This window comes from Microplitis mediator, chromosome 8, assembly GCF_029852145.1.
Source record: "Microplitis mediator isolate UGA2020A chromosome 8, iyMicMedi2.1, whole genome shotgun sequence".
Taxonomy (NCBI): Eukaryota; Metazoa; Arthropoda; class Insecta; order Hymenoptera; family Braconidae; genus Microplitis; species Microplitis mediator.
In genome coordinates this window covers 9,138,939-9,159,759 of record NC_079976.1, presented here as the reverse complement: position 1 = coordinate 9,159,759, position 20,821 = coordinate 9,138,939, and the positions used below count along the sequence as shown (strand labels likewise).

Genomic DNA, 20,821 nt, shown 5'->3' with positions numbered 1-20,821 from the left:
CTACATATATCCTTACACACCAGCATACCAACACACCTTTTCTTCCCAATTGCATTCAGAAAATCCTCACACCATTTAATTCTATCGCACTTACATTAGGAACGAATTACCCTTTCTCTTTCTTTCTTTTTCTCTCTCATCTCATCTCATCTCATCTCATTTCAACTCAACATTAAACACATAAATACACATTATCCAAGTGAGAAAGCGCATGCGTTTAAAATGAGACAGTTGTATTCGTATGTTATGTATGTATTTCAAATCCGTGACACTTGGCCACTGACAATTGCGACGACGCACACCCAACATCATTTACTCTATACTCTTTCTTTCTCTTTTTATACAGTTACATACTAGACTATATTTCATACTCGTAAGACCAAGAAAATATTTTTAAATTATTTAAATAAAATGAGTGCACACCATCGTTTAGTATTTAAAATTTAAAAAATATAAAGGATAGATAAATGGCGGGAAATATTTATACGACAGAGACAGCTAGTGAGAGAGAGAAAGAGAAAGAGTGAGTGAGTAAATAAATAAGAGACAAAAGCAACAAGAGATAGTAAGAGAGTTATAATATAAGCAGAAGTACAAGAGTGGTAGATTGTAGATGGTGGTAGGGATATAGCGCGCGCACACGTTAAAAGACGCCATTATTGGTGTTACGTTGAGTTGAATTTAACGTTGAATGTTGAATGTTGAATGTTGGGTTGGTTTAGTTCGTAGTTCGTACGTTCAGTTCAGTTCAGTGTTCACCGTGATGCCGGTACGTTAACACGCTTGTGGTTTTAAGTTATTGTTGCTCATATTAACTAGCCCGGTCTTTTGTTATTGTACATTAGCAATCAATTTCTTTTTTTTTGTAGTTATATTTTTTAATTACTGTTTTTTATTTTTTTTTACATAATTTAATTTGAATTTAAATTTGAACGTGAGGTGAATTTCATGTGATTTGATGCTTTGTTGGATTATTTCGGTAAGTGTCAATTTTTTTATGGGGTTTTAATCAGATGACACGACAGCTGTGGTGATGAGATTAAATGATGGGGTGATATTCAGTCACTTGATTGTCTCATTTCATTCTTTACTTTTTTTTTTCGTTTGTAATATGAATTTATGTTTTATTTTTTTTTTGATAGCTGAGGTTTGAATGTGGCGGAAAAATATTTTGGAGTAATTAGTTATTTGATTGTTAATAATTTTTCTATAAAATTTTTTTTTCAATTAATTAAAATAATTTAGTGTTAATTTTTTTTTCTTCTTTTTGTAACTTAAATTTGTATTTTACTATTTTTTAAATGAGTGTGAGTGTAGCAGACATGAGACGAATTTCAAATTACAAATAAACAAAAAACAAATATAAAATTAACAATAACAATAATGCACATACTCATTTTCAAAGTCTATAAATGCGCAATTTTTAAATTTTATTATATTCTTAATAAATTCCTTTATTTCAAAATTTTTAAAATTGTCAATTGTCAGCTACATTCACACTCATTTTTTTAATAGCTGAGATTTGAAACGATTCTGAAGTTAACAGACAATTAACAATTTTCGAATTTTTTTTTCAACAATTCAATTAAAAAAAAAAATGCACATATAGAAAATTAAAAAAACTATAAATGCAATTTTTTTAAATATTTTTTTTTTAAATTTATCACTTATAAAAAGATCAAAAAATTATTAGGCGGCTAGTTTCAGTATCATGATTTGAATGTGATGAAAAAAATTGTTTCGGAGTAATTAATTATTAATTATTAATGATTTGTGTATAAACTTATTGTTTTAATTAATTAAAACAATTTAGTATTAATTTTATGAGTGTGAATGTAACTGACAAGTGAGAATTTTTTAAATTTTTGAATAAATAAATAAAGTGTAAGTAGAATAAAAATTCAAAACATACGTATTTAGATCAATGAAAAATTGGTACGCGCATTTTTTTAAATTTCATTATTTGTTTATTCAAAATTTATAAATTGTCTCATGTCTGCTACATTCACACTCATATTAATTTTTTTTCTTCGTTCGTAACTTGAATTAAAATTTTTTTTTTTTTTTTTTTTAAATACCTGAGATTTGAATGTGACGATAAAAATTATTTTGGAGTAATCATTTATTTAATTATTAATGATTTTTCTATAAACTTTTTGTTTCTATTAATTCAAATAATTTAGTAGTCATTTTTTTTTGAATCGTGTTAAAGATTTTTTTTCAACGATTAACCTCGAGCACGTTTCCTTAAGCTATTGCTGGCAAACATTTAGTTCATTTAATTCTATAGGCAATTAGGATCGACTTAACTCAGCCAGATTTAGAACTAACATTTCTATTTATCCGAATTAACTTGCTTTACTTCTATACATTTATTTATTTACTTATACATTGCAAGTAGTTTTGTATTTGTCTTGTTTTTATTTTACATACGTATAAATATAAAGTACAAAGTTATTTTATGTTTCTATTAATGTTTTGGTTTTAAACTCAATTGGACACGCTAACAATTTTAGACCTTGAGAAATTAACTTTTGTATTTTTGTTTTTATTTAAAATATCAATAATATGATTACTGAAAACTATAATAGGTATAAATAACTCTCATATATTTAAAATTTAATTATTTATTAAAATTAATAATTGCAGTTATAACTTTTAAAAATTTTAAAAATAATATTTTTGTTACAGATTCAAATTGGGGAAAAGAAATTAAAATAAAATTTAAAAAAAGAAAACCAAGTGACTGTGAAAGTGTTTGTGTTGTTAAAATATATAATAATAATTAAATTAAAGAAACAAAAAGTTTGATACTTAGAGGATTTGATGGTGACTAGATCGATTACTCGATATCCTGATAGATGCACTTGTGTTTACATATGATGCTCAATGACATTATTATAATACAACAGCACACTTACACACTTACGGTAAACAAGAGTACGGAGAATAGAGAACAAAGAGCAGAGAATAATAATAACAACTTAAAATATAACAACAAGTTTAATAATGAAATGAAATGACCCAAAGACACTTAATCTATTTAACCTATTCTATTGGATATTTTGATAATTAAGATGTACTCCGCACCGGCGAGACATCCAGTCGCTCCCGTAAGTACTTTTTTTTATTGTTTTGTATAAAATAATTTAACAAATTTTTTAAAATCGTATAATCGGATATCAAAACAATTATTTGTTAATTTAAGCTTTGGTTCGCGGCGAATTACAAAAATCTGAAGATTTTTTGGTCACTTTTTTTTATTTGTTACCTTCTTTTGCACATCTCGAGCGCGAAGTGTGTGCGTTACGATCGAAATTATTTTTTCGACTAATTCACTCAGGTTAAATCATGTCTACACTTTTTTGATGAAACTAAAATGGGTTAAATTGTATACTAATACAAAAGAAAGATACATAATTTATTAAGGAATAATTACGATCCGGTATTAAGTCGATTGATTATTCCATTGATTTAAAATAAGTTATTTTAAACCATTCCCAGACAGTATAACCCACTTTTTTAAAATATTCAATGACTTTTAATTGTAATGACCGCGATAAAATTTTGACAACTAATTCTAAAATATGTTTAAGCCTTAATTGAAAAAAGGACAACGCAGTTACAATTCCGTCGAGACATAAATTACATGCAGTTGATATCAATTAGGAGTTAAACGAAATTTTGAAAATAAATTTCAGTAAAATCTTCATGTCATCATTACAATTGGGAATGTCAAATTTTTCAGGCTAAAATTTTTTTAATAAATTTCGTGTAACTCCTAATTGATAACAACTGTGAGTAATTTTTTGAAAATCTATATCTCGGTGAAATTGTAACTGCGTTGTTCTTGCACTTGTACAGTAAATGGGAACTTTGTTCGTTTTTCTCGTAAACAAATGGAAGTTATCAAAAAATTGAAGTGCACTTCGCTAGTTCGTAGGGTAAAGCATCGGGTCTGTGTCTTTATTTCGCGCTTAGGGCTTTCATTTCAGACAAAAGCTTGGGCAAATGTATCTGATAACCGTTTTTAATTGTAATTAATGAAATACTTAAAACCGTTAATTCATGAAAAACTTAGCAGCCACAAAACTGGCAGCAGCATTAGTGTGACAGTAGAATTAAAAAATGTAGAAGTGACATCTACGAAAAAAAACGGAATATTTAGAAAAATTTTTAATAATAATTAAAGTAAAAGAAAAAACTAAAAAAAAAAAAAATAAAATATTAATAATTATCATCAGCAATTGGGGGTGTGCACTTTTGGATTTTATAACATTTTATTTAATTCTGCCCTTAAAATGAAAATAAAGCGAAACTAAGTAAATATATTATTTAAGTCATTGCATTTTTTCTTTTTTTTTTCTTTAAAACTCTCAAGAAATAGTAAATAAAGCCACATTGTACATGTTCGCTTAATATATAGATATATATCAACAAAAGCATTTATTATGAAGACATGTGTCACCGCCCACATTTCTCGTAATATGCCATTTAAATTAAACAAGTGTCTTATACACTACATACTTTTAAGTGCAATGAATATTAAGAAAAGAAAGAAAAAATATAAAAATGTGCTTTATATAAAACTCCACAAGATTGAATAGAAAAGTTACAAGGTAAAATAAAATAAATAGAGAAAATAAAAAAATAAAAATTACAACGTGAGGAGAGTGAAGAAAAAAGATGAGGGTTAGAACAAACAATTATCCTGTCTCTCAACCCTCCTTATAATGGCTGTACGCCCCTTAAACTCGATAAATACACTTACGAAGGGTGTGAAAAAAAAATTTTTTTTCTCTATACCTTTTATTTTTTGAAAATGTAACTTAATAAAATTAATCTTTTGACAATAACATTTTTATAATACATTTTTGGTCTTAAAAAAATTTTAAGTCAACCGTTGCTAGGCATCAGTGACGATAATAGTTCGGCGCTCGCCACGAGATCGCGCCCAGTCGCATACGGTGTCCACGGTAGGGAACATTTTGGAAGTTGTATGATTCAAAAGTGAGAAAAAAATTTTTTACAAGTAATTGCACGGAAAAAATACAGTTTTTAGTGCAAAAGCATGGCCCTCTTATAAAAAAATGCAAGTATTATAGTCTGCATTGCAATAATTGAGACTAATTCTTGTAATAAAGTAATTACAATTATCAATACAAAATTTTACAGTTTCTAATGTATTTTTAGTTAAACGAAACTTTATTATGAATAAAAAGCTATTAAGGACTAAAAAAAAGTCTTGTATGAAACTGTAATAATTACTACGTCTCAGCAATAATGTAATTTAAGTACTGAAAATCAGAACGTTTTTCGTGAAACGAAAATAAAGAAACAAAATGAAAAGTAAAACATCTACTGAATCTACTCTCTTAATTTGAATCCGTGAGATTCAAAGTTGCTCACTGGTAAACCAGTGATTATTGGGTTCACTGATTCAAACCAGTGCAAAATTTAAGTACCTCGAGTGTCCGTTATCGACAGCGACCTATGATTAGTTATTCCGGTTATACCAAGTCAACATAATCTGATGTTTGTTTGTTAGTGACAATTGAATTAATTAATAGATATCAAGCCAAATTGTGACCCTATTATTGCATTTTCTATTTAACATAAATTATATTATATTTTTAATTTAAACTATACTGCAAAATTTCGAAAAAATCTCGAAGTGCAGTTTCCTTCTTCCACATTACTTTGAATAATTTTAATTCAGTTGATGTAATAGAAGTTGGATAAAGTAGATTTGCGTAAATATGTTTTTAATTTATTCATTTTATGTAAATAATCATGCCCTATATGTATAAGTTGGGTTATAATGAAAATTATATCAGCTCACTGTTGAATCAGTGAAAATCAGTGGGAATTCTCACTGTTACATCAGTGTCTATACGCCCACCATTAAAATTCACTGGTTTATCAGTGAAGTTTAGTAACTTTTTTTGTTTTGTTTTTTTTTTTTTTTGTTAAAAGTTTATTTATTATTGCCCAAAATAAAAAGTCTTACATAATTATGAAGTAAATAAACTAAATAAAAATCTTCTTAAATCTATAATAAATTAGAGATAACTCTGGCTGGTGTCAGCAGCGCTCGGTTTCTAACAATCTTTTTATAAAATATTTAAATCTCAATTAAATTGTAGATAATGAGGTTTATTTATCTTTAAATCACTTTTTGATACGCTGTATGGGAGAAAAGAGCATTAATTAAAAAAAACCTTAGCTTAATGAAGTTTAATAACCAGTGGGATTAAATGGCCGCCAAGAAAACTGGTCGAATCAGTGAGTTTTACTAGTAAATCAGTGGCGAACCAGTGGAATTTCACTGATTCAAATTAAAAGAGTAGATTTCTGAAATGTTTCGCATAGGCACTAGTATGTCAGCCGAGAATTGCAGCCACCCCCAATTACCCGTCGTCACCCTTAAGCATTGAAATTGCATAATTTTTTTTTCATTTCCGTTACGCGAAAAACATTCCGATCTTCAGGTAATTTTTATACTTCAGAGTAGAGGGATTTTGCTAATATTTGAAACTGTAATTTTTTCACTTATTATTTTTCCTGTGTGGATTATCTGTGATGTAATCTTTTGTCACACTTTATTTTCATTTTCGTTTCATTTTATTCTTATAAGTAATAGTAATAATTAATTTTTCATTCCCGCTAAATATTTTTAATAAGCGTTTAATTACGGACTCAGCGAAAAGTATTGAAAATTAAATTAAATTATTTTTAATTTATTCTTTTAAAATTAAAAAAATTTCATTGACATATTACGATGAATTGCAACTAAAATTGTACCGACAGTCGAGTATAACGAGTAATGAATAAATACGAAAGAGGAGTTTGGTAAAAATGAATATGAAAAACAGTTACAAAAAAAAAATTTGACGTTGTAAAATAAAAGAAAAATGTATTGAGTACGGACTTGAGCGGGAGAGGATAAAAGAGCAGAGAGACTATATAAAAAAATAAATTAAAAAATAGTTGAAAAAAAAAAAAATTTTTTTTTGTCCATGGATGACAATCACTAATCAAATTGCGTCCCAGCTAATTGTTCGTCGAATTGCCAGAGACGACATTGGTACGAGAATGAAAAAATTAAAAAGCTTGCCTGAAGCTTTTTTTTTATTCATTTTAATTTTAATTTTTTTTTTGTTTGAATTATTTCATGTACGAGTAGAGTGAATGGGAAAGACTAAAAATGTGATTAAATAAAATAATAATGAATCTTATATGCTTTTTTCAATTTAATTATAAATTTTTAGTGAATGTCGCGTCATATTTTTTCAATAATTTAGTTTTCTAAAAATTTTCTTCATACATTTTTATCTTATTTCTCCCTGATTTAAAGAAACGATTCAAAACGATTATAAATAATTCAAAACAATTCAAAACGATTCAGTTTTACTACTATATAGATATACATTTATTATTCAGAGAATCGTTTTGTTTAATTAGGGCTGATAATTTAACTGCAATGTCAATTTTAAAAACTGAAAAAAAATTATTTATCTATAAGTCAAAAGACAACAATTTCGTTTTTGTACACAGAAATTATTCTTGTTTGAAATGCTATGATATCATCGTAACACCGGACGGAAATTGAAATAAACAAATGTAAAAATTACTGCGACCATAGTAAAATTTACAGTGATTACAGTAATTTGTACACAAAAAAAAAAAAAGGATTTGTTGGCGCAAGAAAAATTTTGCACCTCGATTTGAAGACAAAAATTTTTTAGAACTAAAAAAAATTTCTTGGCGAAAGAATTATTTTTTGCCTCAAAAAAGTTTTTCTTGTTCTAAGAAAATTATTTCTCAAGAAAAATTTTTGTTTTCAATTTATAATGCAAAAAATTTCTTGAGGCGAGTAAAAATTTTTTGTACCAAGAAATCTTTTTTTTCTGTGTAGTATGGCCATAGTAATTTTTGCATGTGTTTATTTCGAATTCCGTCAGGTGCCCAATATGGCCCGGTTTTACTATGATACCATATAATTTTAAACAAGAATAATTTCTCTGTGTATTAGAGAATTAAATTTCCGAAATCAAATTTACTCAAAAATTTCAATTGAACACTCGATAGCTTCGCCGTAATTCTAACGTATAATGTAAATACTTAATATATATATTTGTAAGATAAAAGTCATAACTACTTTTATAAATTTCTTATTTATTTAAAAGTCGATAAAAAAAATCAAATAAATAAAAGTGCTAAAAGAAAATTTTATTTCAACTCAATATTATTTACCATTAAATATCATTTTTTTATTTCTAAAATCTCTTATAATCTAATATTATTTTTACTCTTTTTTATGATCGTCTTGTTTTTTTTTTCTCTTGATCCTACAAATTAATTAGTTTCAACCTCGACTATCGTTCTCTTACCATTTCACGGTTTACACGGTCGAGATATATCAAGCTGAAAAAGAAAAAAAAGACCTACTGAAGGAAGAAATAAAAAAGAGTGAGGATAAGGGTGAGGGTAAGGGGTGAGTGAGTAAGTGAGATAAAAAAAAAATGTGAAATGAAGTAATGAAGATAAAGAGAATAAAAACTGAGAAAGAGAAAGCATATCGATTCTCAGATTATCGGAAAACGATTGTACACCCCAGTTTCACTCCAGTTTCACCCTCTCTGTGACTCTTGCTAAGATAACGAGATTGTCAAGTAGTAGACATTATTACTTAAAAAAAAAAAAAAATTTAGAGGAAAGAAAATAAAAGATGAAATTGAATAGTTGATAAAATTAATCCAATATTTTTTTTATTCTTTCACATAAAATTTAATTTTTTCTATAAATTTTATAATTTACATACAATTAAAAATATCCGTACTTTTAATTTAAGAAACGCAATTTCACCGCAAAATTTTTTTGTTTTGTAACTTTATAAAAAAAATTTAAAAAAAAAAACAAATAAATAAATAGACAGAAAAAAAAGTGTCGAGTTAAAAAAAATATTTTGGAAGACAAACGGTTTCGGAAACCAAGTCAAGATTTTCTTGAGCCAAGAAAATTTGTCTTGGTCAGAAGAGATCCGAGAAAATTGAGGTTTTCAAAAAAAAATTTTGAATCAAAAATATTTACCTTCAATCGAGAATTTTTTTATTCTGTCTAATAATCAACAACCTGTTTGATGATTGTTATCGATGACTGCAACAAGTGAAACTACCCTCAAAACATTAACCACCCTAGTATTACGGTGTTCAAACTACCCCACCATCCCAATGGGTAGAGAGCGCGAAAAAGACCGCGAATCAACGATCCAATGATAGAGAAAAATGGAAGAGGATAGAGAATAGTAAACGAGTGTTGGTAATAAAAGCTCCCTCTTTTCATATACATATATATATAATAATACTAAAGCATTCAACACTCAACTCCTATACTCTATACTACTGGAATATATTTATCTCTGTCTATCGCGAGCCACGTGGATCAACAAGTGGCCAAATCATTCTCTCGCTTGACGAACATTTTTTAAAATTTTTAACACTTTTAATTACGATTATTATTTATTGTAATGTTTGACCTGTAAATTTAAAAAGTATTGAGCCATTTATGTTTAATAATAATTTCTTTAAGAAATTATTTTTTATTTTACTAAAAATTATAAAACTGATGATTTTGTTAAAAGGGTGCTGGTGGAGGCTCTGGAGCTGCAAGTGGACGTGCCAGTGGATTTACTGTTGCTGAAACATGCGAACGTATAAAAGAAGAATTCAATTTTATCCAGCAGCAATATCACACGTAATTATTTTATTTTTATTTCAAAACCAACCCGACTTATTCCCTAATCGGTGGGCAATTTATTTTTTTTGAGCTCGACAATATCTCAGTCTCAACCTAAAAAAATTTTATTTCTACTTCTAAAAATTATCAAAACCGTTTACATACAAAAGAATTACATATTTATTATTTAATTCTCTCTAAAAAAAATTTATAAATTATTTGTTTATTATTTTTTATGTTTACAATGAAACTGACGAAAAAAAATTACAATTTATTTTTATTTTTTTATATACCTCCGACCTTTACAAACTCTTCTATTTTCTCTTTTCTATCTACTTTCATTCCTCTTTTTCTTCTATATAATATATATATTTCTTTTTCTTTACTTTTTTTTACTCCTTTCTTTCTACTTTACTTTACTTTCCTTGGGGGTTTGCTGTGAATTTGAAACGTTGAAATTCTCCAGAGTAAATGTGCGAGAGAGACTCTCATATATAATAACAAAATGAAATAAATAAATATATAAATTTATGAGTTTTATTTTTTTATTCAATAAAAAAATGTGGTTTTTTTTTATTTTTTGTTACAGCCTCAAACTCGAATATGAAAAACTGGCCAATGAAAAAACCGAAATGCAAAGGCATTACGTAATGGTAAGTGTTAAATAAAATTTTCCCTAATTTTGAGCTTAGAAATTGAAAAATATATGAATTACTGATCTGACTAAAAGATAAATGTTTTCAAAATAAAAAAAAATTATTGTCAATGAAAAAAAACTTATGTGGGATTTGAGAGCTGCTATAAAATTTATGGAGGTATAGTTAGGTTGGGAATGTGTCAAATATACACTAGGAGAATGTATAACTAAAAAATAAAATATAATATGAATTTATATATACAAAAGTGAAATACGAATTTAAAAGATCGTTTTCACGGTAGACATGGATGCCGTCATACAACGAACCAGGAAATTGAATGCTACCAGTGAAATATGGTTAAAAGCAGTCGATGTCAGTTCTCTCATGTTTCAAAACGATCTCAAATGCCTTACATACTTTATATAAAACATCATATACCTCTCAGCACAAAAAAAAAAGAAAAATATATTTTTTTAATTAAATTTTATTTTAACATTTTATCGAGCTTAACTTACATTTATTAAACGTTGAAATGAAATTTTCTTTTTTAGCTTTTCTGATCTATTTTTTAGACGTTGTAATTTATTTTATATTTTATGAATGAAGTTTCGTAATCAAGAACTGATTACGTCATCAGATTCTGCAAATTTGTCAAAAATACAAAGACATAACACTTATTAATAAAATCTGTTACCTTTGAGTCATATGAGGAAATTGTGCGCAGTGGATAAGTGTGCGCAAACCCATGAATTTCAGTCTGAAATGAATGGGTTTGCGCTCATTTCCCCCTTGACTCTATAGTAGTATTTCGTCAATTCTAAGAAAGTTAATGAAGTTTTCTTAACTGTCAAAAATTACAAATTCCATATACAATTAATAATGAAGTATCATAAGAAGAATTAACTATCATAATTCTTATTATGTTAATTATCACGTTGTTAAGTGTAATTAAATTTCTGGAGCATACATTATTACTTGTACGTATATTGCGTTACTAATTTCAAAAGGGCTTAAATTTTCGTACGCCTTTTTGGCTTTAGGGAGCATCCTAAAGCCAAGAGGGCGTATGATTTTTTTTATAGGCTTCGTTTAGTAGAGTTGTTTTAAAGCTAAAAATTAAAAAAAAAAATTTGAAAGCCTAAAGGGCGCATCTTAAATTATGTGCCCTTTTGGCTTTCAAAATTTTTTTTCAAATTTTTAACTTTAAAATAAGTCTCTAAAACGATTTGTAATAAAACAAAAATTATCCGCCCTCTTGGTTTTAAACTTAGTGGCTAAAGCCAAAAGGGCGTACAAAAATGTAAGCCTTTTTGGAACTACTAGCGATATATTTACAATTTCAATTATGTATTTTATTTCTAATTATTTACTTAATTTCCAAAACTTTAGCCAAGTTTTAACTTAAACTTCAACTTCTTTATTAGGTATTCAGATAATATTTACAATTTTACGAGATTCAAAATAACTCACAAATTTCCAAAGCAGTTAAAAAAATATATGGTGATAAGAAATAGTTGTTACAAAACACTTTTTCAAATTTTATCCTGTTTAGATCAATATTAAAACAACTATAGTAATTTTAATTAAGAATTTTTAATTTTCCTTTGTGTATTACAGTTTTATTTATTTTTTTTAATTGGATACAAAGATAATAGGGAAAAAATATAAAATATAAAAAGATTGTAATAAAATGAGATAAAGGGTGTTAGTAATTGATCCAACGGTTCGTTCAACGTGATAATGATAATCGTCACGAGAACGGACGTATTATTTCATTTTGTCAGTTAGTTAATTATTTAGTAGGGATGATCTAGGGTTTGGGTTATTATATATACTAATAATAATAATAAAAATAATAATAATGATGATAATAATAATAATATTAATAATAACAATGTTTGAAACTAAACTATAGTCGGATATGTTGATATGTAAACCCAAATTCTCCCCTATAATCTAAACCCTCCTCTATATATAGAGATGTACATGGTATAGATCGGGTCTTTCTACCCCTATTTTACGTGTAAATTGCTACATCGACATGACACTTTAGTTGTGTAACAGAGACAGAAGAGTATATATATTAGTGAGAAATTGTCAGAATAGTACAGCAATACATACATACATATATAGATTAGAGTAACTATAAGAGGGTGGGTTTTATAAGAGCATTGAGGGTGAACAGTTAAAGCTAGTAATCGATATTCACTAAACTAAATGAGGATACGAATGATTTATTGATCAGTTTTTATTAAAATATTATTTTTATTTTATTATGTCATTATAAGTCTGCTTTAATTTTAACTTTTTTATTTTCATACAATAAATTTTTTTATCGGTTAGGAAAGTAAAAATTTTCTTTCACCAAGTAAATAATTATCTTGATACAAAAGTTTTCTTCTCAAGTCAACATATTTTTATTTTTAAATCAAAAAATAATTACTTGTTTCAAGATTTTTTATTTCTTAATATGGGAGATATTTTTTTGAAGCTATGTTACATGTTTGTAGCAGTATTAAACTATTTTCTCTGGAAAAAATTTGATTTATTCGATTAAATAGTATTGCTTAAATACGAGAACGTTTGTATGCTCTAATAACTCAGCTTTAATGCTCTAGTTCGGCGCTCACCGCGAGATCGCGCTCAGTCGCGTGTAGTGTTCTTGGTAGGAAACATATTTCTTAAATTATATATCGCAAACTTGACAGGAAAGTGTGACAAGCATTCCTCTGTTACTTAATTCAGTGATAGGTTTCTGTTTTAATAGTAAAATAGTACATCCTCTATTACATCATGGCAATGATATATCGCGTTACTAATTCTAAAAGGACATAATTTTATACACCCTTTTGACTTTAAGAAACTCCTTAAAACCAAAAGAGCTTATATTTGTTTTCATTGCCTAGCCGGCTGCCTGATTCCAAAACACAGTAACTCACAAAAATAAAATTGTTGAAATATGAATTGAATCATGTTCAAAAAACTCCACTGGAATTAAAAATATTAAAAAATCGATTTTGAAAAATTTGTTCCTTACTGTGTTGTGAAATTAGGCAGTCGTAATATTTTGTAGACTTATTTTAAAGCTAAAAATTGAAGGCCAAAAAGGCGTTTATCTCAAATTATACTTCCGTTTACCTTTCAAAATTTTTTTTTTTTGAAATTTTAGCTTCAAAATAAATCCCCAAAACGATTTGTAATAAAAAAAAAAATTATAAGCCCTTTTGGCGTTAGGAAGCTCTCCAGAGCCAAAAGGGCGTATAAAAATATGTCCTTTTGGAATTAGAAACGCGATATGATATAAATGTTTCCACATGAATAATTTTTCTCGATTTAATTAAATAACAAGTTTGTTTCTAATAAAAAAAAAAGTATTATTTTACTCAACAAATGTACTTTATTGTATTCTTAAAAGCATTTTATTCTACCTGAGATGTAAACGTCACGAAGGGAGATTATATTTCCCCGACTAAAAAAATCTTGAATAAAAAATTTTATTATTCAGTACTTTTTTTCTCAGTCCAAGTTAACTGTTTTTTTTTCTGTAGGATTAATCGATATTATTTATTTGTAAGTGATTCGGGATTTAATTTTATATAAAATTCACTTTAAGTATTTTTAATCTCTCTCTGATCATTTGGCGAGAATGTTAATTTAAAAAAAAAAAAAAAGTATTTTCAAGTAGAGGTTTCACTACGATAAGTTCAATCGGAATTACAATTCCGATATTGAATCTTAGCTCAATTAAATCCAAATCAAAGTGCCAAGATAATTAAAAACATTAATATGATAAACTGATTTTACATTTTTTCATTTTTTGCAGTATTACGAAATGTCTTACGGCCTAAATATGGAGATGCACAAACAGGTAATAACAATTTCTTTGTTTTTTATATTAAATATTAATTAAGGGAGACCACTAGTGTGACCGCCTGAAAAAAAGATGATTTTAGGAATTTTTTTAAAGAAAACTACTGCATAGAATGTTTTAATGTTTTAAGGATATATTTGTAGATATATAATGAAAAGAGGATAAAATTTTTAGACCAAAAAATTCAAAATTCAGCGAGTTATTCACAATCTCCCAAGGCTCTTAAAAAAAAATCCACCACTGCTGCAGTTATAGTACCGAAAATCAAAAAAACCCAAAAGTTTATTAAACTAGAAGGTATTTCCCGTATCATGACCCTCGGGCTAAGAAAAAATTTGAAGTTTAACAAAATGACGGAGTTTTTAAAAAAATTTCAAATTTCGCGCGAAAATTCGATGATTTTTGGCCTGCCAAAATTACATTTTTGATTCAATCGGAAAACTGGAGGTTCATGGTACGTAGGATCATTTATAAAAGAAGCTGCAATTCGAATCAAATCGATCGGATGATTTGTCTTTGAGTTACAACTGCAGCAATTTTGAAAAATGTATTTTCGAGAACCGATAAGCGACTGTTCCTCAGATGGCTGTAACTCAAAAAAACTATTCGAGATATGCTCGAAATTTTAGTATGTTATTTTTGATGCTATAGACTATCAAAATATGCAAAAAAAAAATTTATTTTTTCAAAATTTCACACTAGTGGTCCCCTTAATAATAAATAAATAAATGAATAAGATAAGATGGTCCAATAGATTAAGGACCAAAAAAAAAAAGGGAAACAAATAATTTTTTTTTTGGGTACTTAATCTAGTTTCTTGACATTTTGCTTAATGTACTCTACACCCTATAGCAACCAACCACTTTTGGTACTTGTTAGTCGACTAAATGTGAATTTGTTGGCTCCGTTCCAATTTTAAACTCTTCTCACAAACTTTTAAATACTCATTGTATTTTATCTACCATAAATATATACACAAATAAAATCACTACATTTTTGTGGTTTTAATAACCATTAAATAAATAACATTTTTTTTTTATTGCAAAAAAACAAAATTTATTTACTTGTTAATACAAATTTTAAAAATTTCATGTTTTTCGTTCCAACAACTTTAATATTTTTTTATTTTAATTCACTATGAATCGAAATAGATATAGAAAGCGTCTGCATAAAACTAAAAAAATTATTAAAAAAAATAGTAAAATAAACGAAAGGCTTAAAAAAAAAAGAAAAACGAAAACGAATAGAAAGAGCCACGGAAAAATGGTTATTTCTTTCTCTCGAATGTGTGTTGGATGCACATGCACCAGTGGCAGCATCGACGTATGAACGTATGAACCAACGAACGATTCTCTCGGTAAACGAATGGGTGCTAGGGCAGGAATGAAAAAGGGGGTGTTTGTGAGGGGGTGAAGCTTCCAACGAGATGAGAGAAAGTATAGATATAGCTTTAAAAAAAAAAAAAAAAAAAAAAAAAAACAAATCATAAAAATAAAAAAAGATAGCATTGAGATTAGTAACGGGTAAAAAAATCGATGTCATCGTTGCCATCCTCTTTCGCCCCTAGACCACTGCAGCAAACCCTTTCTTTTTTTTTATCTCTCCCTTCCACCCTTCCACCCTTTCTCCCTTTTAACCCCCTAGCGTTCTATCTGTATCTCCAATTGCATCTTTTTTTTGCTCACTAAATCATTCGATCTCACTCTAACACAGAAACAAATAAAAAAATAAAACAGTACAGACTTTTGCGTAGAGAAATAATAAAAAATATAAAATAAAAATTGTAGGGGTGATAAAAATAAAAAACATTTTTTTTCCACTCTTGATGGTTGTGGATAAAAGTAGTACAAGTAAAAGAAAATAAAAATATAAAATATAAATGTATATACATATATAGTTAGATAGAGGGTTTTCAGAGAGTGGGCAGAGAAACGGGATGACGGGGGAGGAGAAGGAGGAGGGGGAGATGGGATTGAGAGCGGGTGGGAGAATATGAAGGCTAAGAGAGATAGAGAGATAAATGGAAAAATAAAAAATTTTCAAGGAAAGAAAAATGGATGACATGTCAGGTTGGATGAGTTATATCCTATTGGTCAGTCTGTGAATGTATTTTTTTTTTGTTTTTTTTTTTATTCCAGGGGATAGGAGAATTTTTTTTTATTAGTATTGTTTTTATTTTTTTATTTATTTTAATGTCGAAATAAAAATTGCGTTTTTTTCTGTTCCATCGAGAAGTTTTTTTTAAATTTTCAATTATTGTGATTATTTTTTATTTATCGATATTTAAAGTTGGTGTATAATTTATATTGATCATCATTCATAATTGAGAAAAAAAGTAAATTAATATTGTGATTGCGAGTAACACATGAATTTTATTGCTCAAGTTATATGAATGTATATTGTTAAGAATTTATGACAAAATCATCTCACATAATTTTTATTATTATTTTCAGACTGAAATAGCTAAAAGATTAAATGCAATAATTGGGCAAATGATGCCTGCGCTACCACAAGAAGTGAGTAATAACAACTTATAAATAATAATAATAATAATAATAGGAATATTAATAACATTACCGAATTTTACACTGTAAAAAAAACGGTGTGTCTACACTATCTTGGTGTTAAAGTTATTGACGCACACAGAAAAAAAGTTATCTTGAGTCAAGAAAATAATTTGGAAGACAAACGTTTTTGGGAACCAAGTCAACATTTTCTTGAGCCAAGAAAATTTTTCTTGGTCAGAGAAAATTTCTACTTTGTCTGAGAAAATGGAAGTTTTTAAAAAAATTTTTTTGAATCAAGAATATTTACTCTCAGTTGAAAAACTTTTTTTTTGTTCAGAATTGGCACAAAAAATTTTTACTCACCCCAAGAAAATTTTTACTTACCCCAAGAAATTATTTGCATTATGAATTGAAGGCGAAAATTTTCTTGGGGCGAGAAAAAAGTTTCTTGAGCCAAGAAAAAATTTTTTGGGGGAGAAAAAATTTCTTGCGACAAAAAATCCTTTTTTTTTTTTTAGTTAAATACAATCTCGGAAATAGAATTAAAATAATACCGGTAGCGATTTACTAATTTATAGAGAAATCCAACGAATATTTGTCCATAATTAAATATCAATATTATTTAATAAAATATGAGAAACAGATTTTTATGATTCGTCTCTTTGCAAACTGAATCAGTGAGAGAAATTAAATAAAATTATCAATGATTAATTTATCATCTTCAAATCAGTTACTACGTAAGAAACATCAGAGTTATAATAAAAATGATGATAATATTGATCCTAAGTATTTAATTTGATAAGTGATCAAAAAATTACATAATTTATTCAGTTGAATAAAAGTGGCATTGCTTTATTATAAATAGATAAAATCAATTTTTATTCCATCTCAACCAACGGTAACTACGTAATTTCATCAAAATATTATAATTATCATTTTTTTCTGTTCTGTAGATTTTAAAACCTTTATACTCACCCTCATTTTTCGATCAGAATTTACTCATAACACTCGTACAACGGTGTGAGTTCATTTTAACACCTTACCGGTGTTAAAATAAGTCCATTCTAACACCGCTTTTTTTTACAGTGTAGTTAAATAATAATTAAGTAAATAAATAAATTTAAAAACATAACATGATAATTAGCATGGCTTACAGCATCAACAACAAGTAATGAATGCCGTTGAAAGAGCAAAACAACTGACCATGACGGAACTCAATGCAATAATTGGGGTAATTCATTTTTTTTTTAAACTATAAAGCTTGAATAAATTGAAAGTTATGTATATTTTATTAATACACACATCCTTATATAGGCGAACAAGTGACTAAATATTTACAAAGTCAAATACCATTTTACTCATTCCCTTTAAAGTCGTTTCTCAACAAGATCTAACCCTTCTCTCTTCTTTTCCACTCTGTACTTAGCCTATCTGCTACCCTTTAAACCCCTTTAGTTCCCTTTAGCCTCATTTTACCTCAAACAACACAAACTAACCCCTTTGTAAGCACACTAAGAACACGTGGAATTTTACTACTCCTGGTTCTTGTACTCGTTCTCCGTGATAATAAATTCTTAACATTATTCCTCTTATTCTTTACCACTTTATGCATACTTTCTTTTTATATTTTCTTTATTTTTTTAAATTTATTTATTTATTACAGCAACAGCAACAGCAAGGATTGCAACAATTACTGGTAAGTTTAAATTTTTATTGATACAATCGACTGTCCGTAATGAGTCTCTCCCTTTATTCGACGGAACTGATTTCAAAAAGTTTCCCCTTCACTTAATCACTTTTTTGAGTTTCGTACCCGACAGCTTTATTAAAATTGTCAATTTTATGTCAATAAGATTAGAAAAAAATAGACAGATTAATAATGCAAAAAATTACTATCTATGTTTCGCACAATAATTGGATTAATATTAAGTGAAATATGATTTATTTTTCATAATTGAATCGTTTATTTGAGAAACCCCATAAGTCAAGAAAACAAAATTTTTCAGGAAACACAAAAAAAATTTTTTTGGAAAAACTTGACATTAAAATAATAAATAAATAATTGAATACAATAATGTTAGCGTCTCTGAAAAAGATTCCAACAAGAAAAATTTAATTTTTTAACTGAAACTACTTAAAAAAATTATTTAAAGTTGATTAACTTATGGGGTTTCTCAATCAAATGGAAAAAAAAGTTATAAAATCATTGTTTTTTAAAATGTTTTCACTCAAACCATTTATTACACTGATAAAATGAAGTATTAAATATGTATTTGAACTCTGAAACTCAGAAATTACAAAAAATTATAATTAATTTAAACATTTTAATTAGTCATATAACAGTCAACAATAAAACAACATTTGAAATTAATTTCCCATAAAGCGCGAATTTTAAATAAAAAAAAAAAATGATTTCTGTAAAACTAAAACTGCCTCTGTTTATTTGAGTCATTGACTTATGGGGTTTCTCAATTAAATGAAATTGCTGTCACCGCGTTAATTTTTTTTTAAACGCTGATTTGATGCATATTTTGATTGATTTCATGGAGGGACATCCATAGAACCCAAAAATGCAAAAAACCCAATTTCGTAAAAAACATGACATGAGGTTTCTCAAATAAACGATTCAATTGTTATAATGAATTGCATTTAAATTTTCTGTTACAATTGAAAATTTAGATTGAACATTATGTTCATTAACTAAATGATTATTACTGTAATTAATATACAAAAAAAAAGAAGATTTCTTGGCGCAAGAAAAATTTTATATTATGAAGTAAAAACAAAAATTTACTCAGGGCTAGAAATTGTTCCTTGGCTCAAGAAAATTTTCGTTTTCAATTCGTAATGGAATTAATTTCTCATTTTTGTTTTCGATTCATAATGAAAAATTTTTCTCGTGTCAAGAAATCATTGTTTTCTGTGTACATCCACTAGACCAGACTTTAACGGGTAGTCGACTGTATACATAATTAAATGAGAAAAGGAATAATAAAATAATTTAACTACAGCAACAAATACATGCACAACAAATGCCACATGGAGGAGTTGTAGGTGGTATGCCACCAGCAGCGAGTCTTTTAGGATTCGCGGGTGCAGCAGCCGCGGCAGCAGTAGCTGGGGGTGGAGTTGTGCCACCTCATTTGACAGGACCGCCGCCGCATCCCGCAGCAACGGCCGCAGCTGTAACTGCAGCAGCGGTGCAAGCTCAAGCTTTACTTAAATCATCAGACTTACAACAGCATCGCGCTGCTGCTAATGAAACCCCTGAAGCAGATCGTAAATCAATTACACTCACTGATGAACGATCGACCAGACGTTCTGTATCACCCAGTGATAAATTTCGATCACGTACACCGGATATAGAAGGTGACGCTAAACGACGTAAAGAAGATAAAATTCATCATGTAAGTAATTAATTAATAATTAATTAATTAATAAATATACTAATTTTTATCAAGTTATGTATCATACATTGCTCACACTATCTCTGACAGTTTAGGCATATATAGAAATTTCTCTAAAAAATCCTTTTCAAACTTTAGACTTCCCGCTATGAAAATTGAAAATTTTCAAAAAAAAAAAGAAAGTTACTGGTTTCGATCCAATTTTCGAAAATTTAGTTCTCACTACATGTCGTGTGTGTGTGTGTGTGTGTTACATAATTTTTGCCGTACATCTTTTTGTCGCAAGAAATCATCGAGTCTTAAAGTTGATTAGATTTTGAAGTCGATCGGCCGAGTAGTTTCCAAGTTATTTGGAAAATGAAAATGAAAAAAATTTGATTTTAGGTTTTTGTAACATTGTGTCACAAATTGAAGAAAGATTTATATTTTTATACACCCTTTCGGCTTTAGTCACTAAGTTTAAAACATTTTAGCCTATTTTCGAGGCCAATAGCTCTCCTGCTAAGACTCTACGGTTTCCCTTAATTGCTATTATAATTTTTCTAGTGCAGGGGTTCGTATTTAACTCACCTGAGCAGTTGTCGCACTATAACTTCATTTTTTATACGATTATGCGACTGGAATCGGCATTTTGGCCTATGTATATGTATATTTACAAAA

General features: G+C 27.9%; 1 protein-coding gene across 3 annotated transcripts in view; it reads left to right on the top strand.

The window, feature by feature from the left end:
- The first annotated feature begins 517 nt into the window (after nucleotides 1-517).
- LOC130673023 (protein groucho-like) overlaps nucleotides 518-20,821 on the top strand; it is a 38,850-nt gene continuing 18,546 nt past the window's right edge. Inside the window, exons 1-9 of one of the 3 annotated variants that reach the window (XM_057477873.1) lie at nucleotides 520-979; nucleotides 2,692-3,113; nucleotides 9,644-9,756; nucleotides 10,328-10,391; nucleotides 14,200-14,244; nucleotides 16,701-16,763; nucleotides 17,899-17,985; nucleotides 18,418-18,450; nucleotides 19,766-20,161. In XM_057477873.1, coding sequence (XP_057333856.1) covers nucleotides 3,078-3,113; nucleotides 9,644-9,756; nucleotides 10,328-10,391; nucleotides 14,200-14,244; nucleotides 16,701-16,763; nucleotides 17,899-17,985; nucleotides 18,418-18,450; nucleotides 19,766-20,161 — 837 coding nt within the window. In that variant the 5' untranslated portion in view covers nucleotides 520-979; nucleotides 2,692-3,077. Of the gene's footprint in view, nucleotides 980-2,691; nucleotides 3,114-9,643; nucleotides 9,757-10,327; nucleotides 10,392-14,199; nucleotides 14,245-16,700; nucleotides 16,764-17,898; nucleotides 17,986-18,417; nucleotides 18,451-19,765; nucleotides 20,162-20,821 lie in introns of all 3 variants that reach the window. The other 2 variants (XM_057477874.1, XM_057477876.1) reach the window with 2 other exon arrangements.